General features: G+C 33.0%; 1 protein-coding gene and 1 long non-coding RNA gene across 2 annotated transcripts; one reads left to right on the top strand and one right to left on the bottom strand.

Moving 5' to 3' along the window:
* Nucleotides 1-7,172: 7,172 nt before the first annotated feature.
* Nucleotides 7,173-7,872, bottom strand: LOC124437920. The gene is made up of 2 exons (XR_006945907.1): nucleotides 7,677-7,872; nucleotides 7,173-7,600 (listed from the first exon to the last, which is right to left on the bottom strand). It is a non-coding gene; the product is annotated as an uncharacterized LOC124437920 (long non-coding RNA).
* A 1,850-nt stretch (nucleotides 7,873-9,722) lies between these two features.
* Nucleotides 9,723-11,568, top strand: LOC124437938. The gene is made up of 2 exons (XM_046987899.1): nucleotides 9,723-9,740; nucleotides 10,796-11,568. Exons 1-2 carry the CDS (start codon nucleotides 9,723-9,725, stop codon nucleotides 11,411-11,413), a joined length of 636 nt encoding a protein of 211 aa, XP_046843855.1. The 3' UTR covers nucleotides 11,414-11,568.
* Nucleotides 11,569-26,337: the final 14,769 nt, after the last annotated feature.

Below are 26,337 nucleotides of genomic sequence, written 5' to 3'. Positions count from 1 at the left end.
TCTACATACAAAATGAACATATACAAGAACTAAAACTATTTTTAACAAACACATACAGGCCTAACTACACTTTTTAGTTTCATACGAGCACTGACCGACAGAGCACGGAAACTTAACAACACAGACATCGGCTTTCAACGTGATTTAAAGAAAGTAATATTCACTCTCCAACGTAATTCTTTTTCTTTTCATTTCATCAACAACACTATACAACACTATTTGGACAACAAGAAAAGCACTGACTCATCTAACTCTACAACTAACAGTAACGATATACAACAACCTGACAATAAACGTTATTTCAAACTACCTTACATAGGTGATTACTCACGACACACACAACGTAAACTCACACAAATCATTAAACGCTACTGCACTGACATTGACGTTAAACTTATTTTCACACCTTTTAAAATAAAATCTTTATTTTCGTTTAAAGACCCACTTCCCGAACTTTCCAAATCTATGGTAGTTTATCAATTTTCATGTGCGGGATGTAATTCCCGTTATATTGGTGAAACTTCTCGCCAATTATCTACCAGGATAAAGGAACATACTCACACAGACAAAAACTCCACTATCTACAAACATCTTCAAGCCTCTCCTTCATGTAAAAACAAATTCTCACCTTCCTGTTTTAAAATCATCGACACTGATCAATCCACTTTCTCACTCAAAATCAAGGAAGCTCTACACATTAATAAAACTAATCCCGATTTAAATATCCAAGTTCACCACTGCAACACTATATTTACTTTATAATAATATTTTTTGTTATAAGTTCTTAATACTTATTTTTCTTTTCCTTTTTTGTAAATATTTTATAATTTGTAACTAAATCATAATCCTATTCATTGTAATTAATTTATTCATATCATATTACGTATCATATTACTTAACACTAACCATTCTGCACTGAAGATGGCATTCTGATAATGTCGAAACATGTTTGCTTTCAAAAAAATCGTCGTTTTTCTCAAGTGTTTTTTCACATAAAAATAAGCATTCAACAAAGTCTTGTTTATTGTTTAAAGTTAGATGTACAAGTACTGACCTTTAATAGTTTGACTTTCTTAGTAGATCAAAAGTTTTCACAGTAAGAACAGTTGTTGGTTTTGAACATTAAACACATTATAATCATGTTGACCAACATAGTACACCTTCTCAACAGTGTGTTTATTGTCTGTAAACTCTTTCTTTAAGTCATGGATCATTGGTCCTTGAAATCCTCCATAATTATCATCAACGTTGCCATCATTGCTTTCCTGTTTTTGGGTTTTCATGAAACTCAGGTTGGACTTACATTTCACAACATGGTCCTCGTTAAATACACGTCATCGGGAAAATAGAATTAGCTACGTCACCTACACGAAACGATAAAGTTTAAGCTGAGAAATAATGTAAAACATTTACGTTATCAACATAAATATAAACTAAGTGATGGTTAAGTACTACAGTTGTAAAGTAACTTCGAGCATCTTAAAGTTTGTGTTGTAGATTTTTTCTATCATAATCGCAAATGTCCTTCAAATTTTATTAAAAAAAAACGAAGTTTCAACAACCTACAAGGCCTAAAATGAAATTTTTCCACCTTTACGATTCGCAACAGGGGTTTTATAGACTAAAGATTGCTGCATTGACGGAGTCAACGACAATAATAAAATCTTCTATAGTCACTGACATCTTCATTATCAGTGTCTGTCTCAAGGCTCATCAAAATACCTTTAATTTCACAGAATTTAACAGTGAATACATCCTACCCTAGATATTTCATAAGTCTGTTTTTTGATATTTATGTTCACCATGTTAAGGCTTTTTCCTTGAAAATTGTCTGCAAAAGAAATTATTTCTATTTTGAGGTTCTTAAATTTACATTCAGATGTGATTTGGCTAATATCACCAACATATAAAATGTACATGAATATTAAAAGCCAAACATTTTACGACAATGTATTGATTTGTAATGCATTCATTTTTGTCTAAGCTTTAAGTCGGGAATAACTATAGAATCACAGTGTAAATGTCGCAGTTGTGGTCGATGAAATCTTTATTAACGTTAACACCATCAACTTTCTTTGGTTCTTTTTTTGTTACTGCTGATTTTCTTGGTGTTGACATTCAATAAGAGAGAATCCTTTTCTATAATGCTCCAAAGATTTCTCACAATTTTCAAGCAGCTTGTTCAATCCTCCCAATGCAATATGGCAAAGACAGACCATTTTATCTTTCTTCAGGTCGTCCACAAATCTTTCAGTGGTAGAACCAATATTACCCAGTCGAAGATAAACTTTGTTCCTGTTAATTAGAACTATCAAATTATGTTGATACCTTTTTTGCAAATTGTCGTAGATACTCTTAATAATACAAGCAATTTGAAAAGATAAAAAGATGAAGATAAAGTATAAAGACTAAACTATAAAGATAAAAAGCTGTAACGCTATTTTACTAACAGCAAAGATTTTCACAAAACAATGATCTGCTCAACAACCACTTTTGTTAAGAATACATGTATTTGCAAAAAGTTCAATTGTTTCAGATATGCTCCATATTTCAAGCATAACATAGTTATGGAATTTTCATTCTTACAATGGAGAATACTTAATGCGGTAAAAGAATAATTATAATTATATAAATATTTGTCTGATGTTATAGGGCAAGCCATTCGTGAAACTATTACGAACTCTGCCAATGTAAGCAGCACATTTGAATGGGTATTTTTCCATTATCACCATTATAGAAATTGTGGAAAATCAACAAGCAATACCTGATACTTTATACACAGAGTTGCCAAGTTTAATAAAATGCCATAGACCATACACATTTATTTCTTCCTTATTCAAATGTACTGCTTACCTCGGCAGAGTTCGTAATAGTTTGATTAGTTTCACGAATATAACATCACTCAATGATGTCGCAAGCCTTTCGGAGGAATTGGGGGAATTCATTGAAAACTAAAATCCTTCCTTTGAATAAAACAATCGTCAATAAGAGAGTTCATCAAACACAAAGCGCGCATAGAAATTCGGTTGGAAAAAACCGCTACCTCTCGGAAAACATAAAAATCCGAAAGGGGGAGTGGGCTTATCATGTTTTGACTTTTTTTGCTTCGCCAAGTGTATCAATATTATTTTGGTTATTTGATACAACCATTTTGCGAAAAGTGGTTGTTTGATATAACCAAATTTTATCAAAGGAAGTAAAACTGGTTATTTGATGTAACCAAATTTTATCAAAGGAAGTAAAACTAGTTATTTGATGTAACCAAATTTTATCAAAGGAAGTAAAACTGGTTATTTAATGTAACCAAATTTTATCAAAGGAAGTAAAAGTGGTTATTTGATGTAATAAACTTAAAGCACGTTGTTACAAAAATGGTTATTTGAAATAAACAAACTACTAAACTACTAAATGCAATCATCGTATATGCAAAATACGATAAATGCAAAATAATGCGATAATGTACTTAAATAATAAAAGCACATTTGGCGCGCCATAGATGTATAGGATGTTTAATTAGAGAGCAAACAACCATGAACTGTAAGATATCAACAATTCACAAGGTGTACAAAAAAAATTAGAAATTTTTAAAAAACAAGAAAATTATCTTTATATCAAAATTTCTCAAAATGTGTCCACGTCTAAGTATTTTCGCATCGCCTGGTTTATCTAAAAGCAAAAAATTAATCTTGAAAAGCGTGAGAGCAGTTTGCAAACGCTTGCGCAAAAAAAATGAGAAATTAAAAATCTAATTCAACTCGAAAAGTTGAAAGTTTAAATTCTGTTGTGTATTGCACGTAACGTGTATAAAATGAGCGTTCTGGCAATTTTACCGTCTTATTATTTTTATAGATAAACCAGACAATGCCAAAAAACTTCAAAATGAACACGTTTTTGGGAGCTTTTGATAAAATACTGTATACATCCTTATTCGCGGTAACCTTCCCCTAACTTGAAGAGTCATAAACAAGCACATGATGGGGCAGCAAATACCTATATGACTCGACATCTGAATGCAGTCACTTGACCCAATTCAAAGAGAAGAACCAAAGGCTGTATTGGTATATTGTGTAACTCAGTCTTGCCCTCAATCTGACTAATGGCTGAAGTGGCTCACTTTAATCTACTATAAAATCTTTGAGCGAGACTAGGTTTTACTGTCAGAACTGCAGCGATCGATGCCTTTTTAAAAAAAAGTATGCAGTGTTGCACGCGGATAGCAGTATTTGATATGAACTGGAGCTCAGTTTTGACAAATAAAGTTTGATCTTAGGCAAATATTGCACTTGTGATAGGTGCATATAGGGGTTTTATGTTATGTACCCATCACACAGACTACAGAAAGTTCAAGAACGAAGTAGAAATTGACTTAAGAAGGAAAACAATATCAATACTGTTAGATTTAGTAAAGACCGCAAACAAGCAAAATTTATGCTAAGATCAAATGCGAATTATGGATATCACTTGAATTAGCACGATAAGCGACATCATGAAAACGTACGTCCTTGTTTGTGTAGTAAAGCTCATTAACTTCTTTGTACCCATTTAATGCATACAACAAAGGTCCATTTTTAACTCTTCAGAGAGTGAAAACATCTTAGTCTGACATTGAACTAGAATTCCTAGCTTGCAACTAGTACGACCAATCGTTTAGGCTATTAGTTAAATTCGTTTGTTTTGTGCAATGTATCGATTTTTGAACAATACTTGCACTTTGTGTAATGTAATGAAGTACAACTAAATCATAAAGGTTTCATGACTTTCTCCATTTTCAATGTTTGTACCAGACTCCCTAAAGCTTTAAAAAATAAGGGTGGAGTATATACTATACTCGTCGACTTTAACCCCACCCCCAAATTTAAATCTGTTTCTACGCCTATGTATCGATCCTATGTATATCTATGAAACACCGAACCGGTGGCGTTGTGGCTGGGGTACAGCCAGGGGGGAATACCCCACGAATGATTTGAGGGGAGACACCACTACCAGAAGGCATATGGGGGCCGCCAGAACGCATCTTTACAAACTCCTCTAAATTTATTTCAGGAAACAAAATTGAAACAAATAAAACCACTGAACGGCGGAACGGAACAGAAAAAATGGCGGACGGATCTATTTCTGCTGATATTTACCAAAATTGATCAGAATTATTTTGCATTGTAATACAATTTGTAATCAGAATGATACAATATTTTGATCTATTCGTATCCAACACTTTATGACGTTTTTGCTCAAAATGAAAAGGAACATATAACAAACAGGCACCGCGGAGGATCGATAATTGGGGGGGGGGTAATATTCATATATTCATGATATGGAGGCTTAAGACCCTTTGAAATCCATTGTTTTCTAAGGATTAAAACATGAATATAGGAATATGAGCCCCCCCCCCCAATTATAGATCCTCCGCAGTGCCTGAAACTTGTATGCCGAAGGTTCATCTGAATTGTCAAAAGCTCTTTTTTGATGATGACATTAACTTTAAACTGACTTATTTTGTGTTGTTCAACACCTAAACTTTGTGAATTATAGCTTTGTAAAATCGTGCAGTTTGCACCAATGCTTCTTAAGCTATTTTTATAGTTATTATGGATATTATTATCATCTTACACAATCTCATGAAAGGATTTTGAATCGAAAATGCTTTAAAATATTGGGCGCAAGGAGACGTAAAATATCCTGAGATGACGCGATTACAAGGAAAAGCATAATTAAGGAGTATATGTTGAATGTTAGAAAGTATATCACTACGTATGGAAGATACAATTTATAAGTGCCTTATACATAAATTAGATAGTATAACTTACTTTCATAGTCGGGGTAATATTCCGTTCCTTCACCTTTAGACTCGTAACGTTCTGTCAATTGAAAAGTCACCAAACGTGTGACAGTATTTTAGTCAATAAAATTCGACTCAGAAAAAACCTTAAAGATATATCTATAGTTGGTGCATAAAGACATAAAATCTCTAGACGACGATTATCGAGATAAAAAGATGAATAAAATGTATGTATGTTCTACGATAAAATGTTGGTAAATATATCCATATTTTTGCATGTATAGCTTACACACAATTTACGAGGGTCTCGCATAAATTTGATTTTATATAACTTACCGTCATCCATGAAGTAACATTTCATTCAAGGCAACTCTATAAATTCTGTATTATCCAAGGTGAATATCGAACTTAGGAAATTTTCTCACTCGTTGAAATGAAAAGATTAAAATAGAATTCTTGCACAGTTTTAATATTCAATCATTAAGGCGTTTAAATTACATATAACATCATAACCTTCAACGCCGTACGTCAACAAAGCAACTTTTCGTGATTATTAGCCTTAACATAGATGAAAATTTATAAAAATTAAACATACGCAGGAAGAAAATTTTCAGAAATTGTACTCATCCTTGTTAAACGTTACTTGTATCAATGTTTTAAAACATCCAACTGTATGAAGTTAATCGTAAAAAATCTACGATAATCATTTGATGCACGCCAAATAAGGGTGTGTTTTTTTACAAATTATTGTCGAAATAAAAATATATTAATCATAATAGTAGCAAAGTAGCTACATTTTAGGGGAAAGCTTATTATTCAAAGATTCTAAAAATTATAATTACCCAACAAAACAACAAAAACACAAAAAATTTGTCATAGCAACAAGGCAACTATAACAAGGTAGCTATAACAAGGTATATAAAAGACTACTATCGTCAAGTTTAATCTTTATAAACTTCATTTAAAACATATTAAGTGCAATGGTTTACTTTCACCAATTATGATGAAGCTAGCACAATCAGGGACACCTTAAACTCAATAAGGCAATGGGGTCTTTGTCAATGTGAACGTAATTGGAAGTTACTTTTTTCCGTACAAATCTCTACCAAGAAATTTAAAAGCATAAATCAAAACACAATCCGCTTATTGTAATCACAGCAAATGGAACGTTTTATAGTATAACTGTTTAATGTTTGTGATTAACCATTGATTGCAGTCGACTAGATTTAAAAAAAACACAGGAGATTCTAAATTTGGACAACCGAATCAAACAAGGAGCTACCATGCAACACCTAATGAGAAGAAAAAAACCTTAAGGGTGTTGGCATGTAAGATATATAGTAATAGAATTTAGAATAGACCGTTCATCTAAAATGCAAGAATTCATTGAAAAATGTGATATTACGCGTGTCAATGACACACTTCATTTCATAAGTATTTAAGATGCAACTATTTAAAATAACAAGAAAAAGATCTTTGTTCATTCGATACTAGCGATACCGAGAATTTGTCTATTTTTATTTTCCTATTATCATTCTAATCGAATTTTTCCTGGTAAATGTTCAAATGGTAAATGATATTACGCGTGTCAATGACACACTTCATTGCATAACTATTTAAGATGCAACTATTTAAAATAACGAGAAAAAGATCTTTGTTCATTCGATACTAGCGATACCGAGAATTTGTCTATTTTTATTTTCCTAGTATCATTCTAATCGAATTTTTCCTGGTAAATGTTCAAATGGTAAATGATATTACGCGTGTCATCTCCTCTCATCTTTTTGACCCTTAAGCAATGTTGTAATGCTGGTAAAAGTATTCCTAAACAATGATAAAAATTGTTCATGTAAGTAATATTTACGTGGTGTAACAAACGATGACTGATATTTTAAATTACTGATAATCATCTTGGTTTGATTCCAGTAAATCCACTAGATCGTTTATCTCCATTTCCTTCAACAATTTGATCAAAGCAGGAACATCGTGGTTAATGCTTGTTGTCTTCCATTGTTGAAGCAACACATCAGCAGGATTCGTTTCTCTTGAGAAGTCTCTAACCTCACCAGCTGTGAAATTCATTTTTCCAGCTAGTGTTTTCCAATCCACGCGATACAACTCATCGTTTAGTTTACTACATAGCTCGCGATAAATCCCACAATTTAATTGATTGATTGATAATCTTCGAGAATCTAAAACTATTCACAAACAAGTAAACGAAATTATATCAAACAAAACATTTGAAAGCAATGACAACGTTTTGATTTAAAAAACAGATGTCCGCAGTAGACAATACTGTACATAGAGTATTATGAAAAATGTGTAAGTATCAAAGCCTGGTTTGCACTTCCGGTTGATTAAAAGATTAACTGCAGTCATTTTTCACACAAAAGTCACTTACGTATCTTTCGAAACAATAATTATAAGTTGCAATGCAGTCTTGTTGGAATTGAGCGTTCAAAATGGCAATGTATAGATATTTGAGTAAATGTTTGTTAACAAAATTTTATTACTTACCATTTTTTGAATTAATACCATTTCTGACATTAACATCGGATTGATATGTCGAATGAAGCTTTTCTAAAGCAGCTGGAAAATACAATTATAAAACATTACATCACAACATGAATGTTTATTACAAAACTTAGCATTACGGTTAAGGTGTTGTTTAGTGAGCTATTTCACTCTTCATTACCTCTCCCGTCACTTTTTTGACACAATGACGAAGAACTGGTGATAGATTTCCTAATTGGAAGTTGTGATTCTGAAAAGCCAGTTAACGTGAGTTCACAGAATGATGAAAATATCAGCATGTACATGTTTACCTTCTTCCACGTAATGCAATCTGGGTAATGTTTTCGTCGTCCTCTTTCCTAAAGATAAATCTGTGAGTGACGCAGGTATTCTAGCTTAAAAATGTTATTCCTCGTACTCTTTTGACAGCTTGCTCCAAAGATTTCTTTAACAATTCTTTTTTGAAAAATCTGCTAATTCTCATTTAGATAACGGTTATCTAAATGATAATCCTTTGGGTTTAGTTCTTCGAATGAAAAGCTGTCTTATAAATGGTATTTGCATTTTCTTTCCTAAAGATAAATCAGACAAAATACAAAAGTAAATAGCAGAGTTATGAAATTTCATCAATGACTGTCAACAATATGCGTTACCCTTTGTATTAGAAGATGAAGACTGGTCTACTCCATTAAATACATCATTACGGAAAACAAAAAGATAAATGAGATTTCGTAGTTTACGTGAATCATCAAAAATCAGCAACATGTAAACATATATTGAAAAGACTTATCTACCTGTTTTTGGAAGTTCACCCAAACTTCTTTCATCGTCTACTATAAAAAATAACATGAGAAATACGTACGTCTGTTTTTTGTATCAAGTATATTGTTTAAATGTAATTCAAAGTTATACATATTTATACATATATAACTTTGAATTACATATTCAAACAATACTTGATATGATTTACTACCCAGTGTTTCACGCCTATTGATGATTTTTAGTTAAATTAAAATAATAAAACTATGGCTCTGTTAATCAGTGAATTTATGTAATAATCATCAAGTAGATGATTTCACTGAATATTCAAATTTATATTGAATCAGTGGTTTAACTTAACCTTATAGTAAGAATGTAACAACCAACGTTGCAAACAATTTCTTTGCATGATAGAAAAGTATTTAACCACCCTCTTTAAATCTTTATAAAATCTTAACAGCACAAACCGCCCAATATTAAAAGCACAATCGTCAACCACAACCGTTCTATCACAAATAAATCTAAAGCCTTTTTTTAACCAGGCGGAATTTTCCGCGCGCGACGCTAAATTTGCAACATGATTGGTTGTCATACAATAATGACAAAATCATCTACAAATCATGCGCAATACTAAGCCCTTAGTAAACGAGCGCGAGGTCTATACGGAGAAATAATGGACCGAGGTGGCGAAGTTTGTAAAAAAAGACGGAGGTCCGATATTTCTCAGTAAAGACCGAGAAAGCGAGGTTATTGAAAGGATTATTATATGGCATTATTTGACATGAAACGAAGCTTGCTCTCTTTCTCGTCCTTGCTGTTTTTACGGGTTGATTTTCACTTTTCTAGTTTTCGCCCATAAAAAATAAATCGTTTCAAATTGTATCGTCTGGATAGTTTAACTGTTTTCCAAGTGTTTTTCCTTCGAATCACATTCGTAAATGGTTTTTTGTTTGGCTTATTTTGCCTTTTGCTGTTTGCATCACAAACTTTGTTTACATTCGACAGTAAAATTACGCGTTTTCGACCATGGTCGATTAAGGGAAAATAATGGGGCCTGCAAAAATGTTTTTGAGTCAATCAAAGCGCGCCATTTTGCCGGAAGTGACGCTTGCCATATAATAATAGCTATTATAATTTACTATGTGGGCATTCTCTGCTGTGATTGGTCAACTACATGCTGATAATTCTCGATATCTGCAATTATGACGTCATACCTGAAACGGAACTGAGCTTTTTAAATACGCATGGCTTAAGGAACGAGACAAACCATTTAATATCTCATGGTGTCTGTAGTAAAGTGCGTATACCGTCAAGATTAGCATGAAGCAAATTGTATTGTGAATGTTTGGAAGAAACAATTAACATCATGAAGTCAAACCGAAAGTACGAAACATCCGAGATGTTAGCTAAATGCCTTGATAGGAAGTGCTTTTGCGCATTTATGAATATTAACATTTTTATGCTTTTTGTTTTGCAACGTTTTCATGCTTCATGCATCACTTTCAAGCAACGTATAAGTACATAACCATATTAAAAGCGAATAACGTAAAACGGTGTTTGAAGGTCATGATTGCAATAATTGTGTTAAATTGATGAAAATTAATTAAAACAATAAATAAACTAGACCTAGTTACAGAATCAAAAAAAACATTTTGCAGACATCCAACATAAACGTACACATCTACACTCAAATCTACTTCAATGAAAATCAATATGACTATTGTTTAAACGATTCTTAATGACCAGAAGCTTCTGGGAATCATTTTAGATGAAGACCTAAGTTTTTCAAATCATATTGATAAGCTATGTTCCAAATTAGCCAAACGAATTGGCCTTCTTAAAAAGTTAAGATATTATCTACCATTGGATGAACGCATTGCGTTTTATAATGCCACTATTAAATCTGCTATGATGTTTGGCAGCTGTGTTTGGTCAAATACAACAAAAGATAACTTGGATCAAATTACAAAATTGCAAAAGAGAGCAGCTCGCGTAATTCTAGATGCCTCAACACGCGATAGAAGTATTCCACTCTTTTCCAAATTGGGCTGGATACCTTTTAGTAAGGAAGTGGAAATTAGAAAGGCCATGATTTGTCATAAACGTTTCTATGGTAACTGTCCATCTTATATTATTGATATTCTACCAACAAATGCCAGTCGCCACAATAGAAATACTCGTTATCAAGACTTAACTATTTGTTTACCCAAAACGAAGAGACAAAATGATGGTGGGCGATCTTTTGCTGCTACTGCAAGTCGATTTTGGAACAGTTTACCTCTTACTATGCGTAAACTTTCATCAGCTACACTTTTTAAAAAGAAACTTTATGATAAAGCTAATTCAGATATGCTCATAGAATAATTTATTATTTAGTTTTTTAGTATTTTTAGTCTTGTGTAATTCTGATTTTTAAATTGTAATTAATCTCGTAGTTTGTTAGTTTGAGGGCCACAAGTTTTTCACACTTGTTGTGTCACGTGTTACCCTCTTTTAATAAAGTTTAATCAATCAATCAATCAATCAATTTGCTTTGTGCGATGTACATTTAAAGATTCGACAGATTCAACATAGGTACATCAATTGCAGTCTAAGAGAACTGTCGGCAATGTAAAGTCCTATCAAAATGTTATTTAGAAAATAGTAGCCACTGACGAGCAGTGGATTACATGAGCAACAGGAAGCCGACTACACATGCAGTATTTCTACACATGTATGCAACGTTTTTTTTTGAATTGACACTAGTACTCGAAGCGCTCATTAACAGTCGTCAATTTACGATACTTTACCGGTAAAAAAGGGGTTTATGCAGTGAAAAAAATTCAATAAACAAAGGATGATCATCACATGAATTATCTTTTAAATTTTTCTTTCTTGAAGGGAGCATTTTGTCTTTCTCCTTAGATAACTAGTTGTTATTTTTGGATTATTTATAAGCATTGATAATAAGTATATAGCATGAGTATACCAACCTTCATTTAGCACAGAGCAACCTGCAACAATGAAAAGAAAGTTCACACTCAAACTTATAATATACCTGCAATTTATAATTCATTGGATATTGACTGCCTTAAACAACCATAAATATCCATGTACTAAAAACATAAGCACCAAGAAGGATAGAATACCAAGAAAAATAGAATTATATGAATATTTCATATTAACATATAAATGTGAGGGTCATACTTTGTCTAACTTTAAAAATCCTTACAGTTAATCATAAGCTTTGCACTAACGTTAACAGCCTGAGGGGCTGGGAGAGCTGAAGCCCCCCCCCCTTATTTTGCAAAAAATATATTTAGACTGAGCTGAAGTCGTTCTTTAGAGGAATTTTTTAAGACGCCATAGTAGAATTAAAGACTTAGCCCTGCACTTCATAATGTTGCTTCGCCGTCCCTGCAAACACTTACTCCTTGTTCATCTCCATATCAATATTAGAATATGTTAAAAATATATTTGCGTTTCAACCATTTCATAACGTCAAAGGGGATGCTGGAGATAACATTTTTAAAATGGTTAGCTTGTTCATGACAATCTTTGATGCACCGATAAACAAACATATCGCGACAAATCAAACACAGAAAATTTACACTTCGACTGTATAACGGGAATAACTGACTGACTAGGTTGCATTTTTTACACTTAGACATTTTAGAGATTGATAAGCTACATCATTGACGAAAAAGAAATATTTCAATGGTTAACTTACTAGCAAATTGTTCTTCCAGATCTGGAGTGGATTTCTTTTCGATATACCTTATGATTCTGTGCACCAGAAGAGGAAGCTCCGGCAAAACTTGCAGGAAATACTTTTTATAGTTGCCCTCACTTTGCAGCAGTTGTGGATGAGGTTCATCTTGCTACTGCTCGCGAACGTTTTGTAAAAATTTTAAGCAGCCTAACCATGTAGGATCAAAGTCATTGAAATTGTTAAAAATTTCTCCGTTGATACGGTCCATCCAATTTTCTGGATCATTTAACTGCTTATGGACATCTGAGTTGAGAGGATCACTTAACTCTATCTCCAGTTGATTCACCACATCACACAACATATCAAAGTTCTCTTTAGCAGATTGAAGATATGGATGTTTTAACGCTTTTTTGGCAGATGGTCTGAGTTCGGGTTTATGTTGCAGCACCCATAAAAGAAGATCTTTAAGTACAACATCATCGATTTCCATCAATCCAACAGGGTTTCCATCTAACAAGTTTTTCAGTCTATACTCTGGAGTTCCAAAAGGTTGTTTCCCTTTTGTTGCAACATAATAAGCCACCATTCCTGCATTCTAAAATACATAAAAACATAACAGTGTCAAAAAGATTTCTAAAAAATTTGGAAGTAATTTGCAAATGGTTATATTTTTACACCCACCATTACATCAGACTCTGGTTTGTATCGTGCTTTATCAACTGACTCTTCACTAGGAACGTAAGATTCAGGAGCCATCCAATAGAGAGTTCTCTTAGTAGCATCGCTTACATGTGTCTTAAGGCCGTTTTTCAATATTCGACTAATACCAAAGTCAGCTATCAGATATTGTCCTTGTGCATCTCGAAGAACATTAGATGGTTTTAAATCACGATGAAGAATAGGATTTGGTTCGCTATGAAGATCAGCTAATCCTTTTAAAATTTGCTTGAGAATTTCGGGAAGAGATTTTTGAAGATCCTCCAAAGTAGAAGATTTTACGAAACTCTCCAGCGATTCTTCACATAGGTCAAGTATCAAATAGACATATTCAGTTCCGGTATCTTCTTCTAAGTGGTAATAATTCACAACATAACTCGACTTCTTAGCTTTGATTTCAATCAAAATTTTCATTTCGTTCTCTGCTTCTTTGATACAGTTATCTCGACGTACTCGTTTTACTGCTTTTCCATAACCATCCTTTTTTAGTCCAAGATAAACACGGGTTTCATTATTTCCTTTGCCAATGCAAAACTCGTCCGAGAAAATTACAAGTACGTCGTTCACACATGTAACTTTGATATCTGAGTCGTGTCCATACTTAATTAATTTCATGAACATCTCTTTGTGCTTTATTGATTGATCAAAATACTTCCATTCTTTCAACTGCAATTCTAAAAATTATGTAAAAGTATTACATTTAAGGATAAGGGATGAAAATAATCAAACATGTGGAAGTGAGCTGAAAGTAATTCATCGCACACAAGATTCGAATACGTGCAAATAACATAATAGTATAGGCTCGGCTTTTTGGTATATTATTCAATACATTAAATGGCAATGTATTCATTTTTTTTCAAAAAGGCTAATCTTAATTTCGGACAATAAAATGTTACTCAAGAGACAGATCGAAAATTTCTTCGAGTTTGATCGGATATTACTTTCATTCAATGGTATTGTCCACATTCAATCATAATGCCAATCCTGTAATATTATATAGTACATTGGTTAATTATTTGAGATGAAAATAAGAAGCAACTTTATTGTAAGTAAACGCAGGGATATTTGTGATTAAAAGTCTTGTAAACCGAGAAATCTAAAATTTTTTTCAACGGTTCAACAGGTGTACATGCGTTTTCATTTCTCCATCCCAAATTGTTTGAAAATCTTCTTAAAGTAATCGCAGATCAACATTCCCAGTAGAAAATGAACATTGCCATCGTCGATGTTCTTGAACTATATATATAACACCAGACTGTAAACTTTAAGTAAAATTTATTGCGTTTCTGCCAGTTAATATAGCAGCCAAGATATCGTCATCACTGATCGATTCAATGCTGTGATTGTCCCAGTCAAACGCTCTGTAATACCATTATGCTCTGAAGAATAAGAGCTCGTAGGTTATTGCACAAAACCTTTGCAGCACAAAACTAAAGAAACGCCTCTACCCAATATTCACCAAAAATATCACTTCTTAAAGCTTTCATTTTATGATCTTCTGTTTGACTTAAAGCATAGCAAACGAATTCCTTAAACTTGGTCAACTGATGCTAAAGTGTATTGGGATATAGCAATTAGAGTAGAATCATTCATAGCAACAGTCGATAATCGAATATACAGGTCTGCATCGGTCAACAGATATGGTCGCCTCGGTTTCTTTTGTTGCAACAGAAATATTTACTAAAGTGTTACCGCAAACATAGGAATGAGGATATTTAGTCGTAAACGTCCATCCTCAATATTCTTTGACGTTACTAAACCTCGCTTTGGGAAGCAGAATATTTAATTTCTTTTATCCCTGAAAGCGTGCGCTTACTTATAAAACAATACCACAAAGTATCACTTGCTCTGTAAAAACTTGCTTTGTGCAAATTTCGTGATGAAAGTCCCTTTCACTTTATTTGGCTTTCGGACTTCTTTGACTGCACCATATTTCATCTCATTGAGCATATCTTCCTCTTTGATCATCTTTTACTAATTTGCTGATAAAGTGACCCGTTTGGTGTCTTTTGTCTGAATTGCCAAAATTCATTATTTTCAATGATGTATAACATGGTGCATAATATTTCTTACGCTTGTACGGTTTTCAACATCATAAATAGTCTAAATTTGGCACATTTAGTTAGTCCAGAAGAGCAAAAAGTAAAAACTAATTATGTCTTGTACTACAGGCCTCTCGAAAGCCCGATCTCACGGGAAATTTGACCCCCCCCCCACCCGCAAAAAATATAGCCCTCTTTGGAATTTGCCCCCTTAAAACTTTAACTTCTTCACGAAAATGGTCCAATTTTTTCCAAAACTAAAATCACAGGCAATTTAAGATGCTACAAATTATGCGGATCTATACATTTAATAAGAAACAAATCAGAAAAATTATCGCACTTCAGCAATGCCGGTTATCATGCGTTGGTGAACATGTTAATATTCAAGCGTCGAGTAAAGAGTGAGTATAACTAAAGTAATGACTTATGAAAATCATTCCATAAATTAAAAAGCATAAAGGCTTAAATGACTCAATCACTTCGTAACACAATCTGCAAACGCACAAAAAGTAGTAATTTATGTTATTTAAAGCTTAAAAAAAGTTAAGGGTTTACTAAAATCAAATTTCTACGAGTTTAAAAGTTATTTGATGAAACTTTTTGCAACATTGACAGATTTTTTGTGTTATCTGCATCTGTCCACACTAATGCCTTTTCGAAATTAAAAGTTATTACCGAATTAAAAGTGTATTAAATAATTAACTGCGCATGCTTATACATAAAGCGCCCACAATTTTCGTGACATCTTGCGACATTAAAGATACCTTCCATGGCGAGCAATTCATAATTTCAGATACAAAGTTATTCCACCACGCGCTTGTTCTTCCTGGACAAAAACAAAATCTTTCTGGCCTTCTTTCATATGGCTTATTTATTCGATAGTGGTTGTGTGAGCCACTGGAAAAACCAATGTTCGAAGAGTCAAAATTCTCCTTTTATCAATAAAAAAGCTAGGAATCAAAATATTAACTTCCAAAATAGGGATTAAACAAATATACAACCTCAAAAGCACGTCACTCAGACTCGCCAAATTTGTATTGAATTTTAAAAATGCCAGAAAAAGTAGTCATTGACGTCATCGTTCTCAAAAGGCTCCGTTTTTTGACTGTCCACATTAAAACAAAACGCGTTATAGCTAGTTGAATTTCGTGTAAAATTATTGCGAATAAAAAGTGCTCAATATTGAAATAGAGTATATATTTACAAGTGAACTAGTCACAATTCTACACTAGTTACTGAGAGTTTCATGCCAATGCAATCAAGAAACAAATGATCACAATATTGCGTGAGGTTAATAACTGATCGTCGATATTCATAAACTATTGCTAATTGAGACAATTTTTAAGCATGTCGCTTTCAAAATCTTTCGAGAGATGAATTGTTGGAGCACAGTTTTTGAGAGGTAGTTCAAATTTAGAAGGATTCACAAATTCTTCTTTGTTAAAGTAGAAATATGTTCTCTATCTTATTGTTTTAATCAAGCTTTTCATTTTTTTCTCGGCCGTCTTAAATATATTAGTAATGACAGAGTAAACCGATGTTCTTTAATGCATAGTTGAATTGGATTTTATGCTTTTTTAGATGAAACTTGTACTTCAAATATCACAGTGCAAAACTGTTGAACAGCTGAAAAATTCACGCAACAGCAATTAGTATCATTGTCTCAGCAGAAACAAAAGTGCTCAACGAAAAATTTTGAAAACGACGTCGTAAATCCTTTCCAGAGCTAACTGAAACTCAATTGGAAAAATATTTACATCGACAACCTTATCAACCTTATGAATGAAGAATAACTATAAAAAATTCAAACACATCACAGCAAAAAGTAACGATGAATCAAAGGAGTGGATTAGAATTAAAGGAAATTAGCTTAAGATCGATCCTTTGATAATAATACAACATGAATTTGAAATATACATTATTCTGAGCAATGTTCTTAGGAAATGTTCATTATTCATAACCATGTACATTGCTGATATTGGAACATTCAAAACTTTATCAACAAGATAAACACTTTTTGGAATGTGAGAGTCATACTTTGTCTAAATTTAAAAATCCTTACAGTTAATCATAAGCTTTGCACTAACGTTAACAGCCTGGGGGGCTGGGAGAGCTGAAGCCCCTTTTGCAAAAATGTATTTAGACTGAGCTGAAGTCGTTGTTTAGAGGTGTTTTTTAAGACGCCATAGTAGAATTGAAAACTTAGCCAAGCACTTCATAATGTTGCTTCGCCGTCCCTGCAAACACTCACTCCTTGTTTATCTCCATATCAATATTAGTATATTTTAAAAATATATTTGCGTTTTAACCATTTCATAACGTCAAAGGGGATGCTGGAGATAAAATTTTTAAAATGGTTAGCTTGTTCATGACAATCTTTGATGCACTGATAAACAAACATATCGCGACAAATCAAACGCAGAAAATTTACACTTCGACTGTATAACCGAAATAACTGACTGACTAGGTTGCATTTTTTACACTTAGACATTTTAGAGATTAAGTAGCTACATTATTTACGAAAAAGAAATATTTTAATGGATAACTTACCACCAAATTGTTCTTCCAGATCTGGAGATTTGCTGCTGCATCCTGGGTAATATGAACCTCATCTTGAGCAACCACATTGGTAGACTTTACAGCTTTTATAAAAGGAATTACAATCATTCATTCAAATAATTTCTCAAATAGAATAAATCCATAAACCTGAATATAAAATAATAATTCCAAAGTGAAGACGCAGCTATAAACTCGGCCACTATATGAGTAAAAATAGTAATCCAAGTTATTCATATTTACGTTTTTACTCGTGAAAACATTTCTTATTTAGACATGACAAGTTAAACTAAATCATTTTTGATTATCTATTTTCGAAAAATTGTAATACAAATTGATTGTATGGCGTAATTTTTTTAATCATAGACAATTTACAAATGATTAGTATAAATTTATCTATAAACATCTCATACAATATTAGACTATAAACATCTCATAGATCTGTGCAAGTATGAGTACTTTAGCATCCTTAGTCCAATCTGACAAGAAAAAAACAAGGAGATAGATTGACCTCGAAAAATACGTGGGCCATTTGCAGGAACCATATTTTTAAGGGCTTGTACAAGTAAGGATAAGATGATAAAAATTAATGTAGATTTCAAGGTTAGGTATTGGTTTACAAAGTATGGAAATTTTACAAAATTTGGTGAAGAGTAAGTCCTCAGCATAGATATAAATAACTAATAAACAGAAACATTGAGAATCCACAGTAAGAAAAATCATGAGTATAACGATGCTGAAACACCATGTTTAAAGTAAAAGATTTGAAAGGAGCAGAGCTTTAAGCCTTCGTGAAGGAGGGATTAATCGACAGAAGTACAAGCCGTCTTCTTTCCTCCTCTTCTATATTATCAAAACAAAAAAAGAAAAACAATATTATGTTTACTTTTACACAAGATATATCTGATTTAGAACTAAACAGGGAGTGCAAAAGAGCTTCAAAAACGTAGCAGTTGTATTTTGGAGTTGTATTTTCATTACAAATTAGTTTACATTAATGCAACTGGAATACAATAGTATTCCAGTTGCATTAATGTAAACTAATTTGTAATGAAAATAATATTTAAATGGATAAAGTCACGATTGCAACAATTGTGTTAAATTGATGAAGATTAATTAAAATATTAAATAAATAAATTAGACCTAGTTACTGAAACAAAAAACATTTTGCAGACATCCAACATAAACGTACACATCTACACTCAAATCTACTTCAATGAAAATCAATATGACTATTGTTCAAATGATTCATAATGACAATGAATTTAAACATTTGATGCAAGTCTGGCAACACAGGTCATGAATACAATGACATTTGCTTTGTGCGATGTACATTTAAAGATTCGACAGATTCAACATAGGTACATCAATTGCAGTCTAAGAGAACTGTCGGAAAGTATAGTCCTATCAAAATGTTATTTCGAAAATAGTATCCAATGACGAGCTGTGGATTACATGCGCAACAGGAAACCGACTACACAGTATTTCTACACATGTATTCAACGTTCTTTTTGATGTGACACCAGTACTCGAAGCGCTCATCAACAGTCGTCAATTTACGATACTTTACCGGTAAAAAGGGGTTTATGCAGTGAAAAAAAATTCAATAAACAAAGGATGATCATCACATGAATTTGCTTTTGAATTTTTTTTCCTTGAAGGGAGCATTTTATCTTTCTCCTTAGATAACTATTTGTTATTAGTGCATTATTTATAAGCATTGATAATAAGTATAAAGCATGAGTAAACCAACCTTCATTTAACATGGAGCAACCTGCAACAATGAATAGAAAGTTCACAATCACACTTATAATATACCTGCAATTTATAATTCATTGGATATAGACCACCTTAAACAACCATAAATATCCATCTACTAAATACATAAGAAACAAGAAGGATAGAATCATATGAATATTTCATATTAACTTTCGCCTTGTTGAAGGAAGAAAATTTATCGTAATATATTCCGTTTGTTATCGTGAGATCTATACAAATATTCGTCCTTACTTTATTGCATGAACATAGCTACTAACCTCTATTGATTTCTTTTGCAATATAAAGAATAAAAATTGTTTTTCATTTACTATGATACGTCAATACAGAGACAAAAAGCTCGTAAAATACTAATTTTGATTAAACCGTTAGAGAACATAAGCAATAAAATATCATACGAATAAAAACATATAAACAGTAACAAAACATATGTTTTTTGTTTGAACAAGGCAGGTTCAATGAGTCATGTATAAATCTAAATAACTTGTATTATGTTCGATCGTCTGTGATCTTGGTTTTAAAAAAAAGTGCACCATTTTTGAAATAGATGTTAAAGTTTGTAAGGGGGGCCAAATTTCCGAAGTAGGACCATATTTACTAGGAAGTATTGCTCCTGTGGAGACAAATTTCTTAGGAAATGTTCATTATTTATTGCCATGTAAATTGCTGATATTGGAACGTTCAAAACTTTATCAACAAGATAAACACTTTTTGGAGTGTGAGGGTCATACTTTGTCTAACTGTAAAAAACCTTGCATGAGCTTTGCACTAACGTCAACAGCCTGGGGTGCTGGGAGAGCTGAAGCCCCCTTTACAAAAAATATATTTAGACTGAGCTGAAATCGTTATTTAGAGGTGTTTTTTAAGACCGCGGAGTAGATTTGAAGACTTAGCCCCGCACTTCATAATGTTGCTTCGCCGTCCTTGCAAACACTCACTCCTTGTTTACCTCATATTAATATTAATATATGTTAAAAATATATTTGCATTTTAGCCATTTCATACCGTCAAAGAGGATGCCGGAGATAAAATTTTTAAAAAGGTTAGCTTGTTCATGACAATCTTTGACGCACTGATAAACAAACATATCGCGACAAATCAAACGCAGAAAATTTATACTTCGACTGTATAACCGGAATAACTGACTGACTAGGTTGCATTTATTACACTTAGAGATTTTAGAGATTGATTAGCTACATCATTGATGAAAAAGAAATATTTTAATGGTTAACTTACTAGCAAAGTGTTCTTCCAGATCTGGAGTGGATTTCCAGTCAGTCGATCTTATGACTTTGTGCACCAGAAGGGGAAGCTCCGGGAAAACGTGCAGGAAATACTCTTTATAATTGCCTTGCTTCACATATTGTGATAGATGCGGACGAGGCTTATTTTGCCAATGTTGGTCAACGTTTCTTATGAATCTTAAGCATCCTGCCCATGTAGACTCGTACTTAACAGTTCTTAAACTGTCGTTTACTTCAAAGTTGATCAAATCTTTAACGACTTCATCATCGATACGCTTCATCCATTCTGTGGAACCATACAACTGCGTATGAACATCCGAAATGGGAGAATTTTGACCTTGTAAATGTTTCAACTCCAGTTGGTTCCCCATATCACACAGCATGTTAAATTTCTCTTCGTGTGATTGTAGATAAGGGTGTTTTAACGCCTCATTGGCAGATGGCCTGTCTTCAGGTTTTAACTGTAGCATCCACGATAAAAGGTCTTTGAACGTGGCATCCTTGATTTCGTCCAAGCCAACAGGGTTTCCTTCCAAAAGGTTGTTCAATAAAAACCGTTCAGTTCCAAAAGGATGTTTTCCCTTTGTTGCAACATAATAAGCCACCATTCCTGCATTCTATTTTCAATAAAAAATTGTCATTAACAATCAGTGGTGGATACTAAAACCTTAAAGATTAAATTTATTTGTGATTTGCAGAACTCAACAATAAACGTGCACCTTAAAAAAATCTAAAAAATGTTCTCGAAATAGAATTGTAGAGATATATATGTATTAAAAGCAGTCTAAATAAGGAACATACTATTATAACTGTAACACGATTAACAAAAACTTATTTATTTTTATATAATGTTGACATTATATGACGAACAATCAAGGTACAGAAAAAAATTGAGGTAAAATCATTATCACTACCAAATACCAATATTTAATTAAATGCAAATAAAACATTGAGCTGTAGTTGGACCTCTAGTTCTACTTCAAGAACTTACCATAATGTCAGACTCTTTTTTGTAACGAACTTTATCAATTGATTCATCTGATGCGTCATATGACTCTGGAGCTATCCAACCTTTAGCTCCTCTTTGTATGCTTCGATGTGTCGAAGTTTCATTTAATAATTTTCGACTTATACCAAAGTCAGCGAGTAAAAAATTCCCATCCACATCTCGAAGAACATTCGATGGTCTTAAATCGCGATGAAGAATAGGACACGGACCACTGTGAAGATCAGCTAAACCTTTTAAAATCTGCATAAGAATCGTAGAAACGACTTTTTGTAGATTTTGCAAAGAAGAAGATTTCACATAACTCTCTAACGATTCTTCACACAAATCTAATATCACGTACAAATACTCTTCGTCAAGGTTCTCTTTAAAATCCCAAAAATTCACAACATAATTTGAACGCTTTGCATTCAACTCATTCAAAATTTCTTTTTCTCGATTTGCAAAGTCGTTGCCGCCATCTTTGTGTATTCGCTTTACTGCTTTTCCATAACCATTATTTCCCAGGGCAAGGTAAACACGGGTTCCATCACTTCCCTTGCCAAGCAAAAACGTATTCATGAAAATTACACGCAATTCACTGAGCAGTGAAACTTTTTCTGGATGTTTGCGTCCATATTCTTCCATCTTTTTAAACTTTTCCTGGTGCATTATTGATTTATCGGAACATTTCCATGGTCGACGCAACAATTCTTGAACTTAAAGGAGAAGCACAAATCAGGAAAGATTAAAAAAGGACTGATAAATTCATCAATTTACATTTTTATTTGTTTTGGCAATATCACATAACATATAACATTGCTGTGTTTTTCTCTGGATGAGAAAACACGGATGTTTTTACTTTGACATGGAAATAACATTTACTCCGGTAGAAATGAGTTGGTCATCATACAATTCACACGCAATAATCGACGTTCCACGATTAGTTCATTGCATGACCATAGCAACCTTTAACTCAATAAAACCAGTGGTGGATCTAGGGTACGTCAAAATAAATTGCTGCAGCTCATGCTTGGATATATATCCATTTCCAAATACATAGAGGCAAGTCCATTGATAAAGTTTAATTTTTTGAAATTCAAATTCAATAGTTTTGGTTTGAACATATTTTGAATTTAATATTGAGCATCTATGATTCATTTTGACAAACGCTAGATCTGCTATACTAGATTGAGCAACTCTGCAATGGATAAAACACACTTCGTTTTCACATTAACATAAAATATGAAATTTAGTATCTGAATGTTAAATAGTTAAGACCGACATGTTATCCGTAAAACTAATAATTTACTTTTTCATAACACATCATAAATATCTCTTGAAACAGTTATTTGTCACAAAAAAAGTTAAAGGAAACCACCTAAACGCTAAATGAAACTATGTATTCGTAAACATAATTATTGGCTTTAAGTGACTATCAATAATCAAATGATATGTTTTAAAAGGATGTTTTCAACAATATTCTATTTAAGTTAATTTGTGTGCGTGTAACGTATACATGTAACTGACACGTTGATCATGATGGTTTTCACAATTTACTTTTAGCATTATAGCCAGTTTTCACTTTCTATGCATATTGATCAAATTTCTATGTTTACAAAGTTTAAAATTTTTACATGATTTTGATCCACAACATTTTCATTATTTTTGAATTTTCAAAAGATTTTAGTTGGCTACATATAACGATAACTTTTAAAATTTATTTATCAGGTTACAAATTATTGTTTGTATTTAGCGTTGAAAAACATGGAAATGTTTGGGAAGCAAATGTTTGGTAAAAAAATTCTTTTGCTTACCAGGTTTTGATGTGGAAGGCAAAACATTAATGATGACTTCAATGTCCACAAGTGCCAATGCTTCCAAAGCATCTTTTAATCTCAAGCAAATGTAGAACGTCTCCCCTTTTCCGTTTTGGTCTTTCTCGCTCAATTCAGCAACACCATATGCAAAAGGTCGTTTTAGGTTGTTTTCATCATCACAAAAATACACAAGAGATCCTGAATCTCCATCCATTAGAAATTCAGAATCACATTTTACCAATACTGCGTTACGAAATACGGATCTTCCGTCTTTGTCATCAAAATTATACATTAGATCCTCAATGTTTCCAAAAATTTCTTGAGCTTTTTCAACAATGGTCTCTTCACCACGATGCTTTTTAAGAAAAAGCCTCGAAAATACGTCATGAGAATAGTTTTCCATTTCATCTGAAGTATTTTCCATTTTAACTTCATTAACTTTGATGGCCATGATATCAGTTTCAGGTCCAAAATCAAAATGGGAAAAATTACCAACCACTCCGTCATCTTCTGAGAGATGATACTTATTTTCTTCCATAAATCGCTGAACAGCATTTCTGTTTACTTCAATTTCATCTTGAATTGTCGAAAACGGGTCAACGTCATCGTTCCAATTCCGGCCAATTCCATAACCAACGTGGAAACAGCTCAACGCGTATTGTTTTCCATCTTTTACGCAGAACATTGTCAGTGTGCCACTGGATCGCCCGTAAGGAATATCATCGCGTTTCACTTTCAGTCGCTTGTTGGATAGAGGTCGAATCTTCCACACCTTTGACGGGTCGTTTGGTCGGAATTCGATGTACTTTGAAGCTTGCCAACCAAATTTCTCGTTGATTTCTTGTTTTATATCATGATCAGTTATTCCGTTAGCGTAATCAACGACCATGTACAAGTGAAGATATGGCATCTGGTCAGTTGGACCCGCTGTTCCACATTTTCCACAAAACCAATCAAAGCTGCAAATGTGGAAAAATCACGGAAAGAATAAAAAATAAAGCAGAAAAATACCGTTGCGTGGATAAAAACTCGACTGGCATTGAAGGAATATCAAAAAAACACAAATAGTAAGATTTACCTTTTCAATTTCTTATGCACGTCATTGCTCATTTTGAAATCGTCGGTGAGAAATTTTTTTTTGAAGAATTGAAAGTCATCGGTACCTACATATCCTCAGATAGTTGCATAAAATTAATATCAACGGTTAAACATGCAATCCATGGTAAATAAAGTGTCGATTTTACCTGTAATTTCCGATGTCAACGGAGCACCAGTTGATGTGACTGGATTCTTATCTATCAATACAAATTTATGATTTTTAGTTGTTCTGAGTGTGCACTGTTTTCAAGTCTAAGATAATGATAAATCATAATCATTAAATACCATTAATTTTTGACGAGAATTCCATGCTTTTTAATTTTTTTGACGGTGGCTGTTGATGAACACGGGATATCGAGTCTGGTTTTTAAAGAATCAAGCATTTATCAATTAGAATGTAATAGTAATGCATAAAATTCTACAATGAGAGAACATTTCATTTAAGAATTCTTGCATTGACAAGAAAAATTGTAAAACAGAAAAATTACGCGTTGATTATCGACATCAACCCCTTTATTATTTTCATGATATTCACTTGTCCTTTTTTTCTCTCGACAGCTTATAACAATAAGTGCATGTCCTATGCAAAAGATAGCCTTTATTTGTTGCAATACTTATGCTATAGGTAAAATATATATAGGGCTGTAAAGCTGTTGCTTCTAATCAATGTGTTTTTTTAAACATCTACGATTAGTTTTCAGGATGTAAAATAGTCACCTGGACGTCAAAAATTTAATGATTCAAAATAATACCTTGTCGACGTTTATATCTTATGCGTCGATATTTCATTGTCACTTGAGAGTCTTCTGAAATATTACATAAAAACAAAAGAATATAAAAGGCTAACGTCACTTTACAGAAAACAAAATTTTCTTCATTGATATACAGCAAGCCTTTCTAGCGGCAAAATGTTCACACAAGGCAAAGAAGTAATAACTCAAAACATCTTACTTTTGTTAGCTGCACCTCCTTCACCATCGCCGCTCTTAGCACTGTTGGATACACTAAGACCATTGTCCCGAAGTCTAAAAAATTGACCATTCTGAAGACCAAGTGCTTTTAAGCCGTGGTTCAACTTCAGGCAGATGTAACTTTTTTCTGAACCGCTGTCACCATCATCACATACTTCGCAAACTCCATACGCAAACGGTTGCCAATTATTTTTTTCATCCAAAAACCAAACAAGAGTACCAGAATCACCAGAATCAAGAAATGTTTGACAACTTTTTATCTTGATAGCATTCTGGAAAATGCGACGTGGGGAATTTTTACACCAATACTCATAATTCAATTCACTGATGAAGCCCTCGATACCACTGGCTGTGCGGACTTTAACAGCCTCCTTGTTGTCTTCAACCC

This window comes from Xenia sp. Carnegie-2017, unplaced genomic scaffold, assembly GCF_021976095.1.
Source record: "Xenia sp. Carnegie-2017 unplaced genomic scaffold, XeniaSp_v1 HiC_scaffold_18, whole genome shotgun sequence".
Classification (NCBI taxonomy): Eukaryota; Metazoa; Cnidaria; class Anthozoa; order Malacalcyonacea; family Xeniidae; genus Xenia; species Xenia sp. Carnegie-2017.
This window is presented reverse-complemented; position numbering and strand designations above follow the sequence as displayed.